Source organism: Echiichthys vipera (assembly GCF_963691815.1).
Source record: "Echiichthys vipera genome assembly, chromosome: 3".
Taxonomy (NCBI): domain Eukaryota; kingdom Metazoa; phylum Chordata; class Actinopteri; order Perciformes; family Trachinidae; genus Echiichthys; species Echiichthys vipera.
In genome coordinates this window covers 29,068,370-29,086,082 of record NC_139828.1, presented here as the reverse complement: position 1 = coordinate 29,086,082, position 17,713 = coordinate 29,068,370, and the positions used below count along the sequence as shown (strand labels likewise).

At 42.3% G+C, this 17,713-nt stretch overlaps 2 protein-coding genes across 4 annotated transcripts; both read left to right on the top strand.

Annotated features, from left to right (window-relative positions):
- Positions 1–3,301: 3,301 nt before the first annotated feature.
- On the top strand, positions 3,302–10,436 carry aldh9a1a.1 (aldehyde dehydrogenase 9 family, member A1a, tandem duplicate 1). The gene is made up of 12 exons (XM_083939867.1): positions 3,302–3,346; positions 3,578–3,740; positions 4,298–4,443; positions 4,757–4,886; positions 4,974–5,108; positions 5,732–5,928; positions 6,431–6,571; positions 7,347–7,535; positions 7,731–7,818; positions 7,980–8,121; positions 9,333–9,445; positions 9,613–10,436. The coding sequence occupies exons 2-12, from the start codon at positions 3,599–3,601 to the stop codon at positions 9,705–9,707; spliced, it is 1,518 nt and encodes a 505-aa protein (XP_083795993.1). The 5' UTR covers positions 3,302–3,346; positions 3,578–3,598; the 3' UTR covers positions 9,708–10,436.
- Positions 10,437–11,551: 1,115 nt separating this feature from the next.
- Positions 11,552–16,197, top strand: med8 (mediator complex subunit 8). Of its 3 annotated transcripts, none has more exons than XM_083911624.1 (7): positions 11,552–11,600; positions 11,975–12,096; positions 13,067–13,211; positions 13,301–13,441; positions 13,606–13,693; positions 13,780–13,977; positions 15,802–16,197. In XM_083911624.1, exons 1-7 carry the CDS (start codon positions 11,595–11,597, stop codon positions 15,870–15,872), a joined length of 771 nt encoding a protein of 256 aa, XP_083767750.1. In that variant the 5' UTR covers positions 11,552–11,594; the 3' UTR covers positions 15,873–16,197. The 3 variants fall into 3 exon arrangements, with proteins under 3 accessions (XP_083767750.1, XP_083767749.1, XP_083767748.1); XM_083911623.1 differs by having other exon boundaries at positions 13,780–14,019; XM_083911622.1 differs by having other exon boundaries at positions 13,780–14,040.
- Positions 16,198–17,713: the final 1,516 nt, after the last annotated feature.

The window sequence follows — 17,713 nt, the reverse complement described above, 5'->3', positions numbered from 1 at the left end:
ACTTTGTCACCGAGGATTTTCCAGAGATTCTCTATGGGGTCTAGATCTGGACTCTGGACATTTCATTGTTTCAATATTCTTAGCTTCAAGGAACTGCTTCACCTGTTTTACAGTGTGACAGGGGACATTGTCTTACATGAAAGTTGCAGCTGATTGGGAGACAGTTGCAGTGAAGGTATTGCATGTTGCTGAAGGAGGTCCACATAAACATTTGCATTCACCCTGCTATGTAGCTGCACAAGAGGCCCAACTCCTGCTGCAGAAAACATCCCCCAAACCATGACACTTCCTCCTCTAAATTAATCTGACGTCTTTACACACTTTGGGTTCAATCGTTCCCCAGTCCTACGCCAAACATAATGTTTCTCATCAAACCCAAATTAAAGTTTTAATCTTCTTGAAATCCCAGACTGTGAATGCCCAACCTCTCTGTGATGGCTGAGAGGCTCATCCCTTTGGTCTTCACCTGGACAACCTGCTGTCTCAGGGTTTCAGTCACTTTAGAGCAGCTGCCATCTTCAAAGGAACCAGGAGAGCTGCAGATAAACAGGTCGTGTCCAACAATTAATAATCTGAAAGTGTTCTCTATATTTTGCTTACTGCTTTTTCAGAAAATAAAGGTTTTTGTTGAAGTGCCTTGGTTATTTATAAAAACATTTTAGTACTGCAGTGTTGTCTTTTCCTACTCTGTAAAGTGTCCTGAGATAACTTTTGTTATGATTTGGCACTATAAATAAAATTGAATTGAATTATAGCCACAACTGATATTCTATCAAATTTTGAACAGTAAAAAATAACAATATTTCAGAATAAATCAAGTATTAATACATATTAATACTAATTTTGATCTCCACTGTATATAATTAGATATTGTACCATAATGGACTATCTGAACGTTTGTTATCAGCACATGATAAGGCGCCTGTCAGAAAAAAAACATGTTAAAATATACAAAATGAATGAATTCCTCCCATATTACGGGGCAATGTCCCAAGTCCTGGGCCTCCATCTTTCTCATGAGATATGAGCTTAATTTAAAATAATGTCCATGGAAGTGAGAAAAGATCTTTTTGGGCCCAGGGAATTTGTAATTCTGCCACTTGGCTTCAAAGTCCGACACACTTCCTTTGGGGCCTGGTTCATTCCTATGAAAGTTGCTCAATGGCGCATTAAACTACACAAAAAACTTCAGTGAGGATGACCGGCACTACTTCCACACTGTTGGTAAGGCTTAATGACAGAGGTTGAGACTTGTCTCTGAGCGTACGGGTATAACACATGCACAATGTAAATGCAGCAGTGCTGTTAGTGCTGGTAGTAGCCCTCTTCGGCTGCACTCTGTTACATCACTTTTTGGATGGCAAAGATACATGACTTTATTTTTCATAGACATTATACTACGACCCAAGGCCAACTGTGGACATGTCAGTGAAACGGCTCATTCAGCGTCAGCAGTCGAGCCTTTCCGCATTACAGAGCAGATTCCACTGCGCATGTGTTGTGCCCCAATGATATCACACAATATGGCGCCCTGACTTCTCTTTTCACCCTCCTTAACCGATGGGTCCATCGAGCAGCTGCACTCCCCTGGCCCAAGCCAGTTACTCCAGTTTAGGACTCCAGCTAACTTACCAACTCCCACGTGTTGTTCTGGAGGCAGACACTGTCCCCATATTTAAGAGTAAACTTAAAACTTTCCTCTTTGATAAAGCTTATAGTTATAGCTATGTTCTTATTTTTATGCTGATTTTGTTCTGCTTAATGATGCTGCTACAGGCCTAGTCTGCCGGGGGAATAATCCTGCTCCTGATACTATGAGCTTCTCTCCTCTCTGTCTGTATCATTCATGTCTCATCAATGCATGTTACTAATTCAACTCCATGTTTGCCACCATAATTATTATCATTGCCATGTTCTGTCACCCTGGCTGTGCCTGTTTCTTGCTAACTGCCATAACTTGTAAGTCATATTCACATAACTTTAGCTATCACTATAGTTACTGTTACTTTTGTGGTTGATTGCATCTCTGTCTTTGTGTCAGTCTGTTTGTCTGTTTGTCTTCCTCCCCAACCGATGCAGACAGATGGCCGTCCTCCACAGAGCTGGGTCTGTCTGACGTTCCTGCCTGTTATAGGGAAGGTTTTCGTTGCCACTGTACTCTACGGGGGAATTGTTGGGTCTATGTAAATCATAAATAAGTCATAGAGTGTGGTCTTTACCTACTCTGTAAAGTGTCCTGAGATAACTTTTGTTATGATTTGGCACTATAAATAAAATTGAATTGAATTGAATTGAGCTTGAATGGGGATTAAATAATTTAATTGTGCTGCTCTTCTCGACTTTCAAAATTGTATCTGACTGATTGAATACAATTCTGATAGGGAAACTAATCATTTTGCGGGGGTTGTGGTGCTAAAAAAAATGTCTCTTTCGCAATGTAAGTAAATGGGAAAAAGTCCTTTTGGGCTCATGGCTGCACGTGACAAACGTATGCTGTATGTTGTAATTCCACCATTTGACCACTAGCCTATGTCAAATAGGGTTCAAAGTCCACACTTGGCTAAAAACCTAGCTTTGCTTTGAGTTATTGTTGATGTATTGTCATATTGATGAGTTTCATATTCTGTGTACTGATTAGGAGGGAACTAAATTTACCATTCGTCACTATCCATTGACAGGAGGTCCTGGATGTGGCCATGACACAGTAGGGACTGTAAGCAGCGACGGTTGAAAATACGGCTGCGGCCTTCGAGAAACATTCCAATGGGTCCTTGACGTTATAGCCCAACTGTCTACTACGGGAGAACGACCGGTTTGCTGTATCGTCTACAACGGCAGACTTTTCTTGAACGCCGTCCCTTCAATCATCGCTGCTTAAAGTCCCTGTTGTGAAGGGAGAGACGGGCCTCCAAGTAATATTAAGCCGCCCCTGCCTGGATAGATAGGCTGAAGAATGTTTGAGTGGACATTTGTCGTCTTTCTGTTACGTACCGTTTTCTTGGCTCTGAAAACTTTAGGCCCTGAGCTACGGAAGTCGTGGCGGTGGCGGCGTTGCAGATATGTACTATGTGTAATATGTAACGTTATATTTTTAAACATTTTTAAGCCCATGCTTCATGAGTCCCCTGGAGGCCTGGGCCTTAAGCCCCGGTAAACCCCTGCATTAAGGCCCCAAATACAGTAGAAAAGGACATTTCTCTTGGACGAGGAAGCAGACAACGGGAACGAGATGCACTCAGGCGGCGGTGGGCGTGTCCTGACCCATTTGGGGGCGTGGTCTGTGCTTTATATGTGACAGCACTACCGACCTCGAAGCCACTCACTCCGCCTCTGCCGAGCCCTAACGGTAAAGCAAGATAACGTGTTCTCTGTGTACTAACCTACTGTGTTACGAATGACCTGTAAAGTGTGTGTGTGTGTGTGTGTGCTGAATGCTCTCGTGTGCTGCTTTCTCTCATGCTTGTGGAGCTAGCTTCACTGTAGTAGTGCGAACTTGTAACTTAAGCTAGCGGTAACGGAACATTATCGTGCACAGTCAGTTTCAGCCACTTTGCTGTGATTCTCCGTGTCCCCGCAGGTACTCCGTCTCTTTCCGAAAATGCCCCAGTCAATGCTCGACACTATGCCCGGAGCCTGGACAGGCACCGTGGTGGTCACGGAGCCTCTGAACTTCTGGGGTGGGAAGCGAGTGAGGCCGAGGTACGAGAAGAACACGGAGCCCGTCTATGAGCCGGCAACTGGTAAATACAGAGTTCATTGTGTGGCATTCATACCTTAATAACTTGTGAAAAATGTTCACCACGAAGCCTCTGCGCAGCCCCGTTCAAGGGTTCGCCGTCAGTGGGTAGTTCATGAGCTAAGGGTGCTGCTAGGTAGATTTTTAACCATGAAAGGAGTGGGTAAACTTGCATTTTTTTTTATTATTGTGTCATGCAAACATAATATCTCCAGCACAACTATTTACAATTATCTTGAAGAAAAAAAGATACTATACTCCAAAAGATACTTATATATTCCAGTGTCTTTTGGCTGAAAGGTGGGTATACTGTAAACTGTTTACCACTGCACTACAGGTAGCAGCGTCACAATGTTGTTATTTATGTAACTCAAGCTCTCCCTTCTCTTCTTTGGTGGGTGCAGTAACTTTTTGGAGTTGAATAAATGTATTTAAAATGTACATTTTTAAAACAGGCTTTCCCGATGCGTTTGTTATAATGTAGTAATAAATCAGATTTCCCCATGCATTCTCATGTTGGGTCTTGGACCAGACTTTAACCTGTTGCTCTTGTCTGATCAGGCCGTGTCTTGTGCCAGATGGTACCGTGTGGGTCCGAGGAGGTTGGAGAAGCCATAATGAGTGCCAATACTGCCTACCAGAAATGGAGCAAAATGTCTGGCATGGAGAGGGCTCGGGTGATGTTAGAGGCCGCTCGCATGATCAGGGTGAGGTCAAGCTGTGTCAAGACCATGTAGTCTGGAAACTAGCCAGTGTGATTTCAGTGTTGCCTAACATCAATTTGAGCAGATTGTCGCAAGACACTAGTTATTCATTAAAAGCACGAACATTCACTCTTCCCTCTGCTGCTGGCCTACATTTACACAAAACACAGCTTTTGTCTGTCTGTCTGTCTGTATGGTGTATCTGATGTCATTGAAAATAATCTGGAATCTTACAGTGTAACAACATGGAGTATATGTTTCTTATGATCTGTAAAAGTTTGCATTCAGAACATTTTTTCTGTTCCAATGAAAATAGGAAAGAAGAGAGAAGATCGCAAAGCTGGAAGTGATCAACAATGGCAAGTGCATCACTGAAGCACTGGTGGATATTGATGTTGCCTGGCAGTGCATTGAGTACTACGCTGGCCTGGCTGGAACACTTGGAGGTGGGTGCACAAACATTTTTGTTTCTGTCAAAAATGTATACATTTATGGAAGTTCCAAAAATCAGTGTTGTGTTTCATGCATTGTAGGCCAGCATATCCAGCTTCCCGGTGGATCGTTTGCTTACACCAGGAGGGAGCCCCTCGGCGTGTGTGTGGGAATCGGTGCATGGAATTACCCCTTCCAGATCGCAGCGTGGAAATCTGCTCCCGCTCTGGCATGTGGTGAGTGTGTGTTACCATGTGTGTAACCACATTATTATAAGATCTGAGCTCATTATTTCTGCCTATTTGTGCAGCAATCGTGTGTCTCCTGTGCCCATTAAACCTAAACAGAATGTAGACCATAACCTGCAGTATGGATGCTAATTGGAACTTTGTTTTTCTGACTGTAAGCCGATCCGTGTTAACCAATCATTAACCATTAGCGGAAAATCAGGCAACCGAGTCCCAGTTCACTCACCACGGCTCACCTTTGCGGTGGAGACGGGCTCAGGCATATGCTCCAAAGACAGCTGTGGTTTTGTACCAGTCGTATCAGCATCAGCATGTGTCCACAACGATGCATGCAGCATAGTGGCTGAACAGCTGTCCCCAGAGCGTACGTCTGAGCCCGTCTACAGTGCATCCTCCTGCGAGGCAGAGCACGCCAGGCAGACACACAGCCGACACAAACACACAGCTAACACAACCATCTCATGCTTAAGTTCTCCAATAAGCTACACCAATAAAAGGCATGTGTGGCTGCACATAACACATATATATTTGAACTGTTTAACTCCTGTTGTCGGTTAACAGTTAATGATTAGTGTCCCTAACCATCAGTGTTTAAATCTGTTTGTGTTTAGGTAACGCCATGGTATTTAAGCCGTCTCCAATGACTCCTGTGACTGCTGTCATTCTGGCCGAGATCTACAAAGAGGCGGGGGTACCTGACGGGCTCTTCTGTGTGGTCCAAGGTGGAGCAGACACCGGCTCCTTGCTCTGCAATCACCCGAAGGTCGCCAAAGTCTCTTTCACTGGCAGTGTACCAACGGGCAAAAAGGTACAGAGACCAATGCAGTGCTGTGATTTTTAACATATTTAGTTCAACTGAAGAGAACATGTCCAGACGAGCACCACTGCCGTCACAGTATCCAGCATACAATCATACCATTACAGTGTTTTTGCATGTTTTAACCCAACATGAAAAGACTTAAAGATCTTGTATATATATATATATATATATTACTATACAACTTTAATCACACCTGATGCAGATACGTAGTATGAGGTTGATACTTTTTACCACAATGCATTATTTTTATACCGTGGGGAAATTAATTCAGATGACTTTGTTGGCCATTACGTAATGGAAATGTGTCTTTGGCACTGGCATATTAGACAACACACACAACAAAACATAAAAATACATCTTAAAATCCAAGTTTCAGTAATAGAAGTGCTGAGTGGCTTTCTCCTCCACTGATATTTGTGCTTTGTCATGACTCAGCGTGCTCTTTAACTCTCCCTGCTGTTAATGGCCCTCGTGTTCTTCTTTCCCTCAGGTCATGGAAATGTCTGCAAAGGGAGTGAAGCCGGTGACTCTGGAGCTTGGAGGGAAATCTCCCCTCCTGATCTTCAAAGACTGCGATCTGGAGAACGCAGTGAAGGGAGCACTTATGGCAAACTTCCTGACCCAGGGACAGGTGAGGCTGTTGTGTCCTTTATATGCTCAGGGGTCCACACAAGGGGCTTGAAGTGCGTGAATTTTGAGAAAAATAGAGTACTGGACTTTGAAAATAGCCCCTTTAAATGAACATTCACAAAAAAATCCTTGAAATTCAAATGAACTACGTAACGCTGTATATTTTGACCAAAGTTTCTGTTCATCAAGTCATAATAGCCTTGTGAGTATGTTACTTAAAACTAGCTACTAGGTGCGGGAATTCTTGTAAGCAGGGGATTGACCTTTCTATTGTCCATCTCTGCACTCTGTGCTTCTTCTGAAGAGCTGGCTGGTGGAGAAAGGAGCTTGCAGTACGGCAGATGATCACTGCGTAATGTAGCCGCATTCTCTTGTAGTTCAGACAAACACAAGTTACCCTCGGAGATTCTCTGATTGGTTGATTATGTGGCCCATTGTATCGCTGTGTCAGGTTGAGCTCTCAGAGTGGAGGGTTGATAGTGTGTTATTATGATGAAATATTTTTTGCTTGCATATTTCTCTTCAAAATATAATATATGTGTTTGCAAATTATATTTTTCTGTCCTCCAAATCTCCCATAGCTTGCTCAGGAATTTGGCACAAATGTAATATAATACCATAACTCATGATTGTATGCTCAAAAGTACTTGAAAGTCCTTGAATTTCCTTTTGTAAAGTCTATCCGAACCTCTCTGTTGTGTGGTGTCAAGTTCGGCCCGATCGAATACATTCTTTGTCATCTCAGACGGCTTCAAATTTATATTGGCATTGTACAGGTTTGCTGCAATGGGACCAGGGTGTATGTGCAGAGAGAGATCATGCCCCAGTTCCTGCAAGAAGTGGTGAAGAAGACCAAGGCCATCAATTTGGGTGACCCGCTGTTGGATGCCACCCGAATGGGAGCGCTGATCAGCAAGCAGCACCTAGAGAAAGTGCTGGGATATGTCAATCAGGCCAAGAAGGAGGTGCGTTTATGATCCTCCCATTTTTAGATTACATGAACCTTTAATGACCCCTGTGGAAGAATTGAACCACTGTGGAGAGAATGAATCAGCTGGGATTGCAACACCAGCACTTTTTCTAGACCTCACAGCAGTTAAATGGTGTAACACTTAGTATGTTAGTTCTCAGTTATCTGACCAATATGTTTGTTTTTGCAGGGAGCTCGTGTGCTTTGTGGAGGAGAGCCTTTCTATCATAGTGATCCCAAATTGAAAGGGGGCTTCTACATGGCCCCCTGTGTGCTTGGTAAGTGTTTTTTTATATTCTCCAGGCTGTCTTGATTCCTTCAATTGTGCAAATTCCAGTCTCTTATGAAACAACACCACATAGTCAGTTTTACCACCACTTGCATGTTTCGTGTCCCAGTATGCACCACGTGTCACATCCAGTCCTTTCTTTGGGCGCAGATAACTGCAGAGACGACATGACCTGTGTGAAGGAGGAGATTTTTGGCCCAGTCATGTCTGTGCTGCCTTTTGACACAGAGGATGAAGTGGTCCGGAGGGCCAACAACACCACCTTTGGATTGGCCTCTGGAGTCTTCACCAGGTCAGACGAGTATACCGAGAGGACACTCGAGTTTGTCCCTACTCAGCAGTCTGTTGCAACAACGGATTCACAACGCTGGCCGTTCGCTTTAGTAGATAATGAGGCCATTGCATTCCATTGGCTGCTGTCCAGGGTTTCCACAAAGCAGCCAATAAAAATGTTGGATTTCATTGTGCAACAGTAGTGTGGAAGGCAGATGAAACAACACATTATCTGGGTGACCTGTGTTAGTTTAGGTTTATCAGTAGTTTAATCATTTGAATACGCCACCGGTAACACCAAGGGAAACAATAAACTTAATATTACATTATATCTGTAACTTATAAAGTTAGGTTATGTAATGTTAAACAGTAAAGATCCATGCCAAAAGATAGTACTGAGCGTATATTTTATAAATTGTCCATTGTATCACGTTCTTGCCACGGTATAAGTATGCCTATTAAAGCTAAGCCACACAACATCCACAAATATCATAGAGGTGGACAACACAACCTTAATATTTAAGGTTTAACAGTGACTTAAAGTCAGGTAATGGAATGTTAAGCAGCAAAGACCTTGTGCAGACTAACCATATGAGTTTGCTATCGTTAGCTAGCTATGCTAATGTCGCTAGCAAACTAATATTAGCTGAAATGCTTACATTAAGCTTTGGCAGGTTTTTGCAATCATATCCTGATTGATATGTTATCCAATCATACAGACAAACCCAGTAAAGTTACACAAAACACAACGGAGCAAAAAGCTTAACGTAATAATTTCTGCTAACGTTTTTTAATGGCATTAGCATAGCTAGCTAATGTTAGCAAACTCATAAGGTTAGTCTTTGCTGCTTAACATTACATTACCTGACTTTAGGTTACAGTTATATCTGTGATATTTGTGGATGTTGTGTGGCTTAGCTTATATTAGGTCTACTAATACAGTGGCAGGAACATGATACATTGTATTAAATATACGCACAGTGGGATGCTTTATTTGTTAACGATGAGCAATAAAAGAATACACTGCCTAGTATAATTCAGGTGCATGGAAATCTTATTTATTGATAAGGAAGTATGATAAACTGACTTTCTAATTAAACACACATGATTTTCCACCATGTAGGAGGAGATGGGGCCCCAGCCTGGAGCCCTGAAGTGGGAAGCTATTGGACTGTTGACTTTTTTTCCTGCTTAAAATCTGTGACATCTGTTCCTCTCCTCTGCCTGCAGGGACATTTCTCGAGCCCATCGTGTGGCTGAGAACCTGGAAGCGGGGACCTGCTTCATCAACAACTACAATGTCAGCCCTGTGGAAGTGCCCTTTGGAGGATACAAGATGTCAGGTAGGGTTCTTTAAGGTTGTCAGAATGACCACTCTTGCCATTGAAAATGCAAAGGAAACACATTCATAGTTATTGCAGCGAGTGACCTGAATTGTTTTTACTGAATAAAAGTAGGATGAATCACTCAAACAGACAGTGTCAACATGATCTCTACTGTGCTTCACCAGGCTTTGGCAGAGAAAACGGCCAGGTGACCATCGAGTACTACTCCCAGCTGAAGACTGTGGTGGTGGAAATGGGCGATGTCGAAAGCCACTTCTAAATGCTCAAACACAGCTTTGCCAGAACTATTGTATTAAATACACTTCTCCCTTTAGTCATATGCTATGCACCACACATAAGCACATGTAGCACTCTCTTCTTTGCGCTTTGTTTGTATTATACCTGCTAATGATCTGTAAGAAATCATGTAAGTACTGAAGTGGACGTGTTCACAACTCTCAAGTTTAAGTTTCACTTTTACTGGTCATACGTATGTGGCAAATGTCAAATGTGTTTGACAAGAGAAGGGGTCGACTCAGCAATAAATATATAAACGATAATTGACATTAATAAGATAAGATGACAATACTGTGGTAAAAGGGTGTGAATGAAATGGGAAGTCAATAAGATAAAGTGACAATCAAGGGAAAGGCAAGCCGGGGTGATGCCCTGATTGCATCTATGTGAATGAGAGTACAACAGTAAGTGACAGTTTCTGACAGTGTTGCTCACATGATATAGAAAAGTGTATTTTTGTGTCTTTACCCAACATGTCCTACTTTAATATTAACCAAGTCAATGAACGCCCACCTGTGAAACTAACTGCTTATTAAAAAAAGAAGTCATGCTGGTGTGTGGTCATGTATGCGACCAAATGCCTTAATTATGAATGCAGTGTGTAGTCAACTGTGAGTCAGCATTAATCAGTCAATGTCAGATTTTTATACCGTTTGCTTAACTGACACGCCTTTGGACAATGTTGCTTTTTTATCAAAATAAAGTGTTTGAGATACAACATCTCGTTTCCTGGTCATTTGTTGCTTTGGAAGAAAAAAAGATGAATTATGATGAAAGAATAATTTCTACCACTTCTGTAATCACATCTGAAGAAAACACCAGTACTAAGACTGCATAATCCCATTTCTGCAAGTATCCAATAGCTGATAGTCTTTATTGATTTTTGCCACTCTTATATTGGGCATGAATACATTATATTTGTTATTGTATTTTACTATAAATATTTCAGTGTGCAGTGTTATTGTCATCCCCTTTTGTCCATGCAAAAGTTTGATACACATATAGCGTACGTGGCCTACAATACCACGCTGAAAATACTTCAATGCATTTTCCAGCCAATCCAAGAGGTTCTAAAAAAGTGTATGTAGGACTATTTTAAGATGATTTTCTCAACCCATAAAGTAGCATTACATTCTGAAGTTTATCTGAATTTTTTTAAATTCAAAATCACCCGATGTGGAGAAACATGCTTGTCACTGGACAGGAAGGGACTGAAAAAAAATTAGTAACTAAAGCTGTTTGACCAAATGTAGCGGGATAGAAAAAGTGCAATACTTGCCTCTAATATGTTGTGGACTAGAAGTATAAGGTACAAAATATAAATACTCAAGTAAAGTACACGTGCATCTAATTTGTATTTAGGTGCAGTACTTGAGTAAATGTAGGCTACTTAATGACACCCCACCTGTTTGTTTTTTAGCATTGCTATTTCCGTGTAGAGTTCCCTGAGATTTGGGCACACTGGGTTAAATAGTACGCTTAAAAGAATTGAAAAACATTGAACTGGCATGTGTGAGCAGTGTAACGATCAAGAAACAGTAGAACGTGTAATTATTCATTATTCATATCAAAGATTCTACAAAGATAACACATCAAATATAATATTACAGAAATACTACAAAGTAAATTGGGACATGTGGCGTATATGACAATATGTATCTTCTTGAAAAAAACATATGAGGAGAATGAAGAGTCATTTTGAACTTATTTATACCCAGTTGTTGTACTACTGGCCTGAATGACACAGGTCTGATCCACGCTCCTTTCACAAGGTGGCGGTAATGCGCACTAAAAAGTTACCAACCGCCATAAAACAGAAGAAGAAGAAAAAGAGTTTCTGCCTACACTGATTTTAGCTGCTAGTTGAACAATGCAGGTAATTTTATTGGAATGCACATTTATTATAATTTACTGTATGATACGCTGTTCTGTTATTCACAGGTATTTTAACGGAAGTCTGACCTGTATACGCCGCTGCTTCCGGTGTACTTATCTATAGCATAGATGGATTGTAGAGCTAATGCAGTGAGTGTTAGCTAGCTTGCAAAATGATGTAGCCAACAACACTAGCTAAGGTTAGGTTACTTCTAATTTAGGCAAACTAACTGTTCCAGTGAAAGGAAGTCAACCTTAATGTAAAGCCGAACTAACATGAATGAATGAGCATGACCGTAAAACGTGCTGTTCCCTCAGACTGTCTGTGTTAGCAGCGTCCCGTGTGTTCACAGCTGTTCTCTTTACCTCCCTTAGCAACGAGAGGAGAAGCAGCTGGAGGCGGCCGTGGAGTCCCTCATTTCTCGGGTAGCGCACGTCAAAAACGCTCTTCACAGTTTCATTTATAAGTTGGAAAATGAATACGAGCGATTGACATGGTAAGCAAAGCATTGTCCTGAAGAGTAGATAAGAGAGTTCAGTTTGTGCCCTTGAACTTAAAGGGAAAAGCCTCGCTAAATGCATGTCTGTATGGTTGATATTTACCATGTGATGAGGCTTTGGGCGTTCTGTATTGCATTTAATATTCCACAATGAGTTGCTTTGAAATGAGGGCTTCCATGCCCTAGACACAGTTTCCAAAGAGCCATTCTTCACATTCTTTGGGCCAGCTTCAGCATCTCTGAATGACAAACCTTTAATCTGTCACTTGAGTCAAAGTCCCAAGTTACAGGGATAGTTCACCCTCAAATCAAATGTTCTTAATTAATCTAGACTGTTTTGGTGTGAGTTGCCCAGTGTTGGATATATCGGCCGTAGGGGTGTCTGCCCTCTCTCAAATATTATGGAACCAGATGGCACTCAGCTTGTGGTGCTTAAAGCTACATTTTCCAGAAATCCCCACAAACCTGGCTTAGAGCAGTTTCATGTAGGAACGATTTTCATTCTAGTAGTAGTAGTAGTAGGAGAAAACGAGAGCTTCACTCTGTGCGGTGATATGGTTGATAGCTTGATTTCTGGAAATAAACATTGCTGTTGAGTTTTTCAAATGTATTTGTGGCACAGAGTCATCTAGTTCAATTATTTAAGAGATAGCAGCAATCCCCAACACTGGACAGCTCACATCAGACTTCAGTTTTCAAAATGTTCTTTTGTGAGATTGTTTCTTTCCTCTGTGCTGTGTGTGTGTGTGTGTGTGTGTGTGTGTGTGTGTGTGTGTGTGTGTGTGTGTGTGTGTGTGTGTGTGTGTGTGTGTGTGTGTGTGTGTGTGTGTGTGTGTGTGTGTGTGTGTGTGTGTGTGTGTGTGTGTGTGTGTGTGTGTGTGTGTGTGTGTGTGTGTGTGTGTGTGTGTGTGTGTGTGTGTGTGTGTGTGTGTGTGTGTGTGTGTGTGTGTGTGTGTGTGTCATTCAGGCCATCTGTTTTGGACAACTTCGCTCTTCTATCTGGTCAGCTGAACACCATCAATAAACTGCTCAAGAACGAGAAGACCCCCTCCTTTCGCAACCAGGTTATAATCCCGCTGCTTCTGTCTCCAGACCGAGATGAGGATTTAGCAGTGAGTGTCAAAGAGGCCGACTGACGTTCCTGTTCCTCTGATGTTTAAGCAATCTTTCTTTCCTCTCACGGCCTCTGCTTGTTCCACAGAAACTCACGGAGCAGCGTGTCCCTGTCTTCAGCCATGAGATCGTACCAGACTACCTGCGGACCAAGCCTGATCCGGAGGTGGAGGAGCAGGAGAAACAGCTGAGTGTCGAGGCGGCACGGATAGGCCCAGAGGTGGCACAGGTCAGTTAGTTATCGCATGGGTCGAAGCTGTCTTACGTGTATAAATAAATAGTAATCACCTTTGCCGTGCTAAAATATAGAACAGTTATTTGCCTCACATTGCTTACATCTGTGTAGTGTTTTTTGCATCGTTCCAACCCTCCTGGTTACATTTTTATCAACAGAAACAGATCCAGACGTTGAATAAACTGTGTTCCAATCTGCTAGAAAAGCTCAACAATCCTCGTGATGACAGAGATTCAGAAAATGCAGGTACGTTATACTTTGACTACAAATAAATCCATCCAAAATGTCTTTATATTTAAATACGTTGACACTTAGGATTTATTTTTCCTCAGCAATACGCCAGAACAAAGCATCTTTCAACCCTGCTGACACTAACGCCTTGGTTGGAGCTGTTGCATTTGGAAAGGGGCTTTCCAAATGTAGGCCTCCAGGTCCAGTGGCCCCTGGGCATCAAGGACAAGGGCCAATGATGAGCGGAGGTCCAACCTTACAGCAGGTCACCATTGGTGGTGGTCCAAGCCAGCAAGCAGGTATGGGAGGACCGGTGGCTCCACAGCAACAAGGGCAGCCAGGTAGGAGACCTGGAGAGCTGGGTTAGTATTCACCTGACTGCTTTGAGCACTTGTTGTTCCTGTTGGATTCTTAAAATAGATATGTACTCATAATATCCCTTGCTGATCTTACTCTCCCTGTGCATGTGTGGAACTGTTGGGGGTGTCACGATTTCAATTCCAAATCAAAAATAGAGTTAAATGTGTTTATAAGTTTCAATCATCCAAATCCAAAGTAGGAGGGGCGTCCCCACCTACAGGTGTGCGTCCAAAAAGCCACTTCAAAGACGACACAGTGTAGCTTACCAGTAGTGTGCAGCTGCACTTCTCCAGACCCCATGGTCACCTCCGGAGTCAGAGATGATGGAGAAACAACAGAACTTCTCTGAAGTCACCAGTTTTTGCCTTCCCTGTGAGTTACAGTATGTAAAGAGCAAACGCATCGCTGCCAGAAACACTCCCGTTACAGCGGCATGACAAACCTTGCAGCACATCTTCCCTGGCATCATAAACAAATCGATGTGAGGGGAAAGAACGCTGGCACAGGCAGCTCTTCCATCCTCATTTAGTGCAGGTATTACATCTGCAAAAAAATATGGCAGCTGTATTAAGCCCAGTTCACACCAAAGTTTTTACGACGAGACAAGTTGAAACTTGCAACTACTTATGTACAGGTCTGCAACTTTCTGACGCCTGTCAGTTCACAACAATGCGACGTGTATGACCTCCATAGCAACGCCTCTCTGTACTTCTGTTCTAACCTCTGACTTTTCAGGCTGTTTTTCGTAGCTGGGTATAATTTGTAACACTATAAAATATAATTCAGGACGGAGGTAGTGAGATACTCGCTACAGCTGCATTTCTATAGAGATGAAACGTGGAAGTACTGTTTTATTTCCCCGACTCACTGTTTTGTTCTCGATCACCTCCCTCTCCTTATTCATGCTTTAGCCCTCGACCACCTCTCTGTTTTTCTTTCTGTCTCTCTCTCGTTGAGCCTCCGTCCAATACTGCCATTTTGACCAGCTGACAGTCTGTAGCTGAATTCACCAGCAGGCTTTGCTATGAGCCGATTGGCTGTTGAAACAGGTGACGTGTCTTGCGTTCTAAAACCAGTGCTGGCGATTTGACGAGTTGAGTCGCAGGAGACAACATCAGCCGGGTTGAGTCCAGACGAGACGGGTCAGCTCACACGTCTGCAACGTTTCCAGCAATATTCTTAAGCCGTTTCATCTCGTGGCAACTCTTTGGTCCGAACTGGACTTTACACTTGATACCATCCTATTCTTGACTTTCTTTCATAGACTCAATAGTGGTGACTTTTTTTTAAATTGAATCGTGGATTTGGAGAATTGTGACACCCCTAGTAATTCTACGAATACTTGTCCGATTAATTGATTCTCTATTTTAGTGAATGAGTTTGCATTAGACAGGTCTTTACGTTGAACTTTCTGTGTAGGATAATTGAACAAATACAGCGTAAAGGTGAAATGGTAAATTCTGTCGCACCATGTTTTGATTCCCTTTCACACCGATCATTTAAACAACATTTATTGGAGGGTAAAGGCTGACTAGACCTAACAAATGATATTTTATTCGGTCAGAGTAAATGTTTGTGACTTCCTGTATAAAGCGATGATGCTTTTGGAAAGTGTCTGACTCGCTTGAGCTCAGATTTGTCACTCGTCCACTTCCAGGCCAGACAGAAATTAATCTCAAGAGTTTGATATATTAATTTGAGTGCATAAAAATACCCCTGATGTGTGCTGAACTCATTCTCTCCCTTTTTTTTGTCTTTTTCAGGTAAAATGCCAAGCAGCATCAAGACAAACATCAAATCAGCATCCGGTTCAATGCATCCTTACAACCGATGAGCGCCTCCACTCTTATTTGTTACATTTCAGAGACTCACCTCAAGCAGCCACAACGTTCTTTAAACATACCTTTGTTACCTTTCTACAAACCCACTGTTTTCATAGACTTTTACAAAGTTATTACTCTGTTCTCTCTAATGACCTCACACATGAATGGTTATAATTGTGACCATTATTAGGGCACATTTTCCATTTTTCATACATAATTTGAGCCTCAGTGTTTGAGCCACTAGATGGCAGTATGCCATCACTCATGGGATTATAAAAACATTTCATTTTTAGAACTGTACCATTGACTCTCTTCCAATAAAAGATGTTTAAAGAACTGCTTGGTTGCGTAATGAAAACATTGCATGCATCAGGACTCTTTGTGTTTGGGTGCATGAGGAAAATAATAATAGTGCATATAAAAAATAAACAAATAAAATTTTGGCCTTCAAAAAAAATCCAAAAAGGGTCAACTGTTACAGTGCTTTCCTCTCGTCTTATTTTCACAATCGGGTGGTGTTTACACAGCTCTGTATTGTCAAAAGTGTAACCATGTTGTAATTGAACATACTAGCTTGACATGGTTACGCGTCTTGACATGGACAGGACTTGCACCCATCAAATGACCATCCCACGTTCCAGACATGCACCATGATCGGATGTCTGCTCACTATTTTCTGCCTGTTTCTTCTCTTTGCCCATTTTGCTGCAGTACCAAAGGTGAGAATAATGAGGGTGGACGTTGCTCTGTGTGGCCTGATAATGTCAAAGTGTTTAAGGTGGCAAATGAGGAAGTATCGGTGCTGACGTGAGAGGGGGGCCTCCCTCCACGCCGCCGCTCTCTGTCCACTCCAATCCCTGTCCTGCTGCACAGCACAGTGACCGTGCTGCTGTCACAGCATGCAGGCCCATGGCTGACCTACATACACCCTCTGTCCCCGCACAGGCAGACGTCTCGCTGTGTCAGCCGCCGTGGCCAGACGCTCTGCTGAGACAGCTCAAAGCTGCACAAGGTCACACTTGCGTCCACGGATGAGATCTAAATTATAAACAAGGACCCAACGGGCAACATCCTGAAAACCTCTAAACAAAAGAGATTCAACTGAGTTTTGTTTTTGCCAAACTATCACCCAAAGTTAAAGAATCACGGTGTTCTTGCATGTTTTTACCTTTAGCTATAGTTCACCTAAAAACTGGCCAGTTACAGTTTGGGGTTTTTAGATTTTAGATGTCTGTTTTTCCTACATTATAGACAGCTAACATGAATTTACAGAGACTTGACTCATGACTGAGTGAGGTAATCCATTACACTAATCATGCCTTTATTTGTTCTGCTGCATTACCTTGCTGTGGTAATAGCACACTAATGAAATTAAGCAGATATGATGCTCATTTTTTTACTATTTGCTTTTCCAGCTGGCTTCAAGCCTTTACGAGATCATTTTCACTACAAAATAAAATGGGAGACAGTGGCCAATCAATATATAGGTACCACTATTGTATACATGATCAGCAGAAAAATGGCCTAAAATAGGCCAAAACAATGGTATGCTGTTTAACGATTTTTTCCTAATGAAGCGATGACCCTCTGAGGCTGTTAACCTAATTTTATTGCACCTCTTTTACGAGGTGGGCCCACTGACATTTAATTTGCACGCTTCAAATTAATGATCTGTGAGGAATTGATGATATTAAATGAAAATGTATCCTCTCAAAAACAATTAAGGGCGTTCTGGCGTTTTTGCTTTTAAAATGCTGAGCCACAGTGAAGTGTTGCTGTCGCCTATAGACCCCCTCAATGGAATAGCATTGCTAGGCAACAACCTGTGTTCCTTGTTGACTTCCTGTCAGCT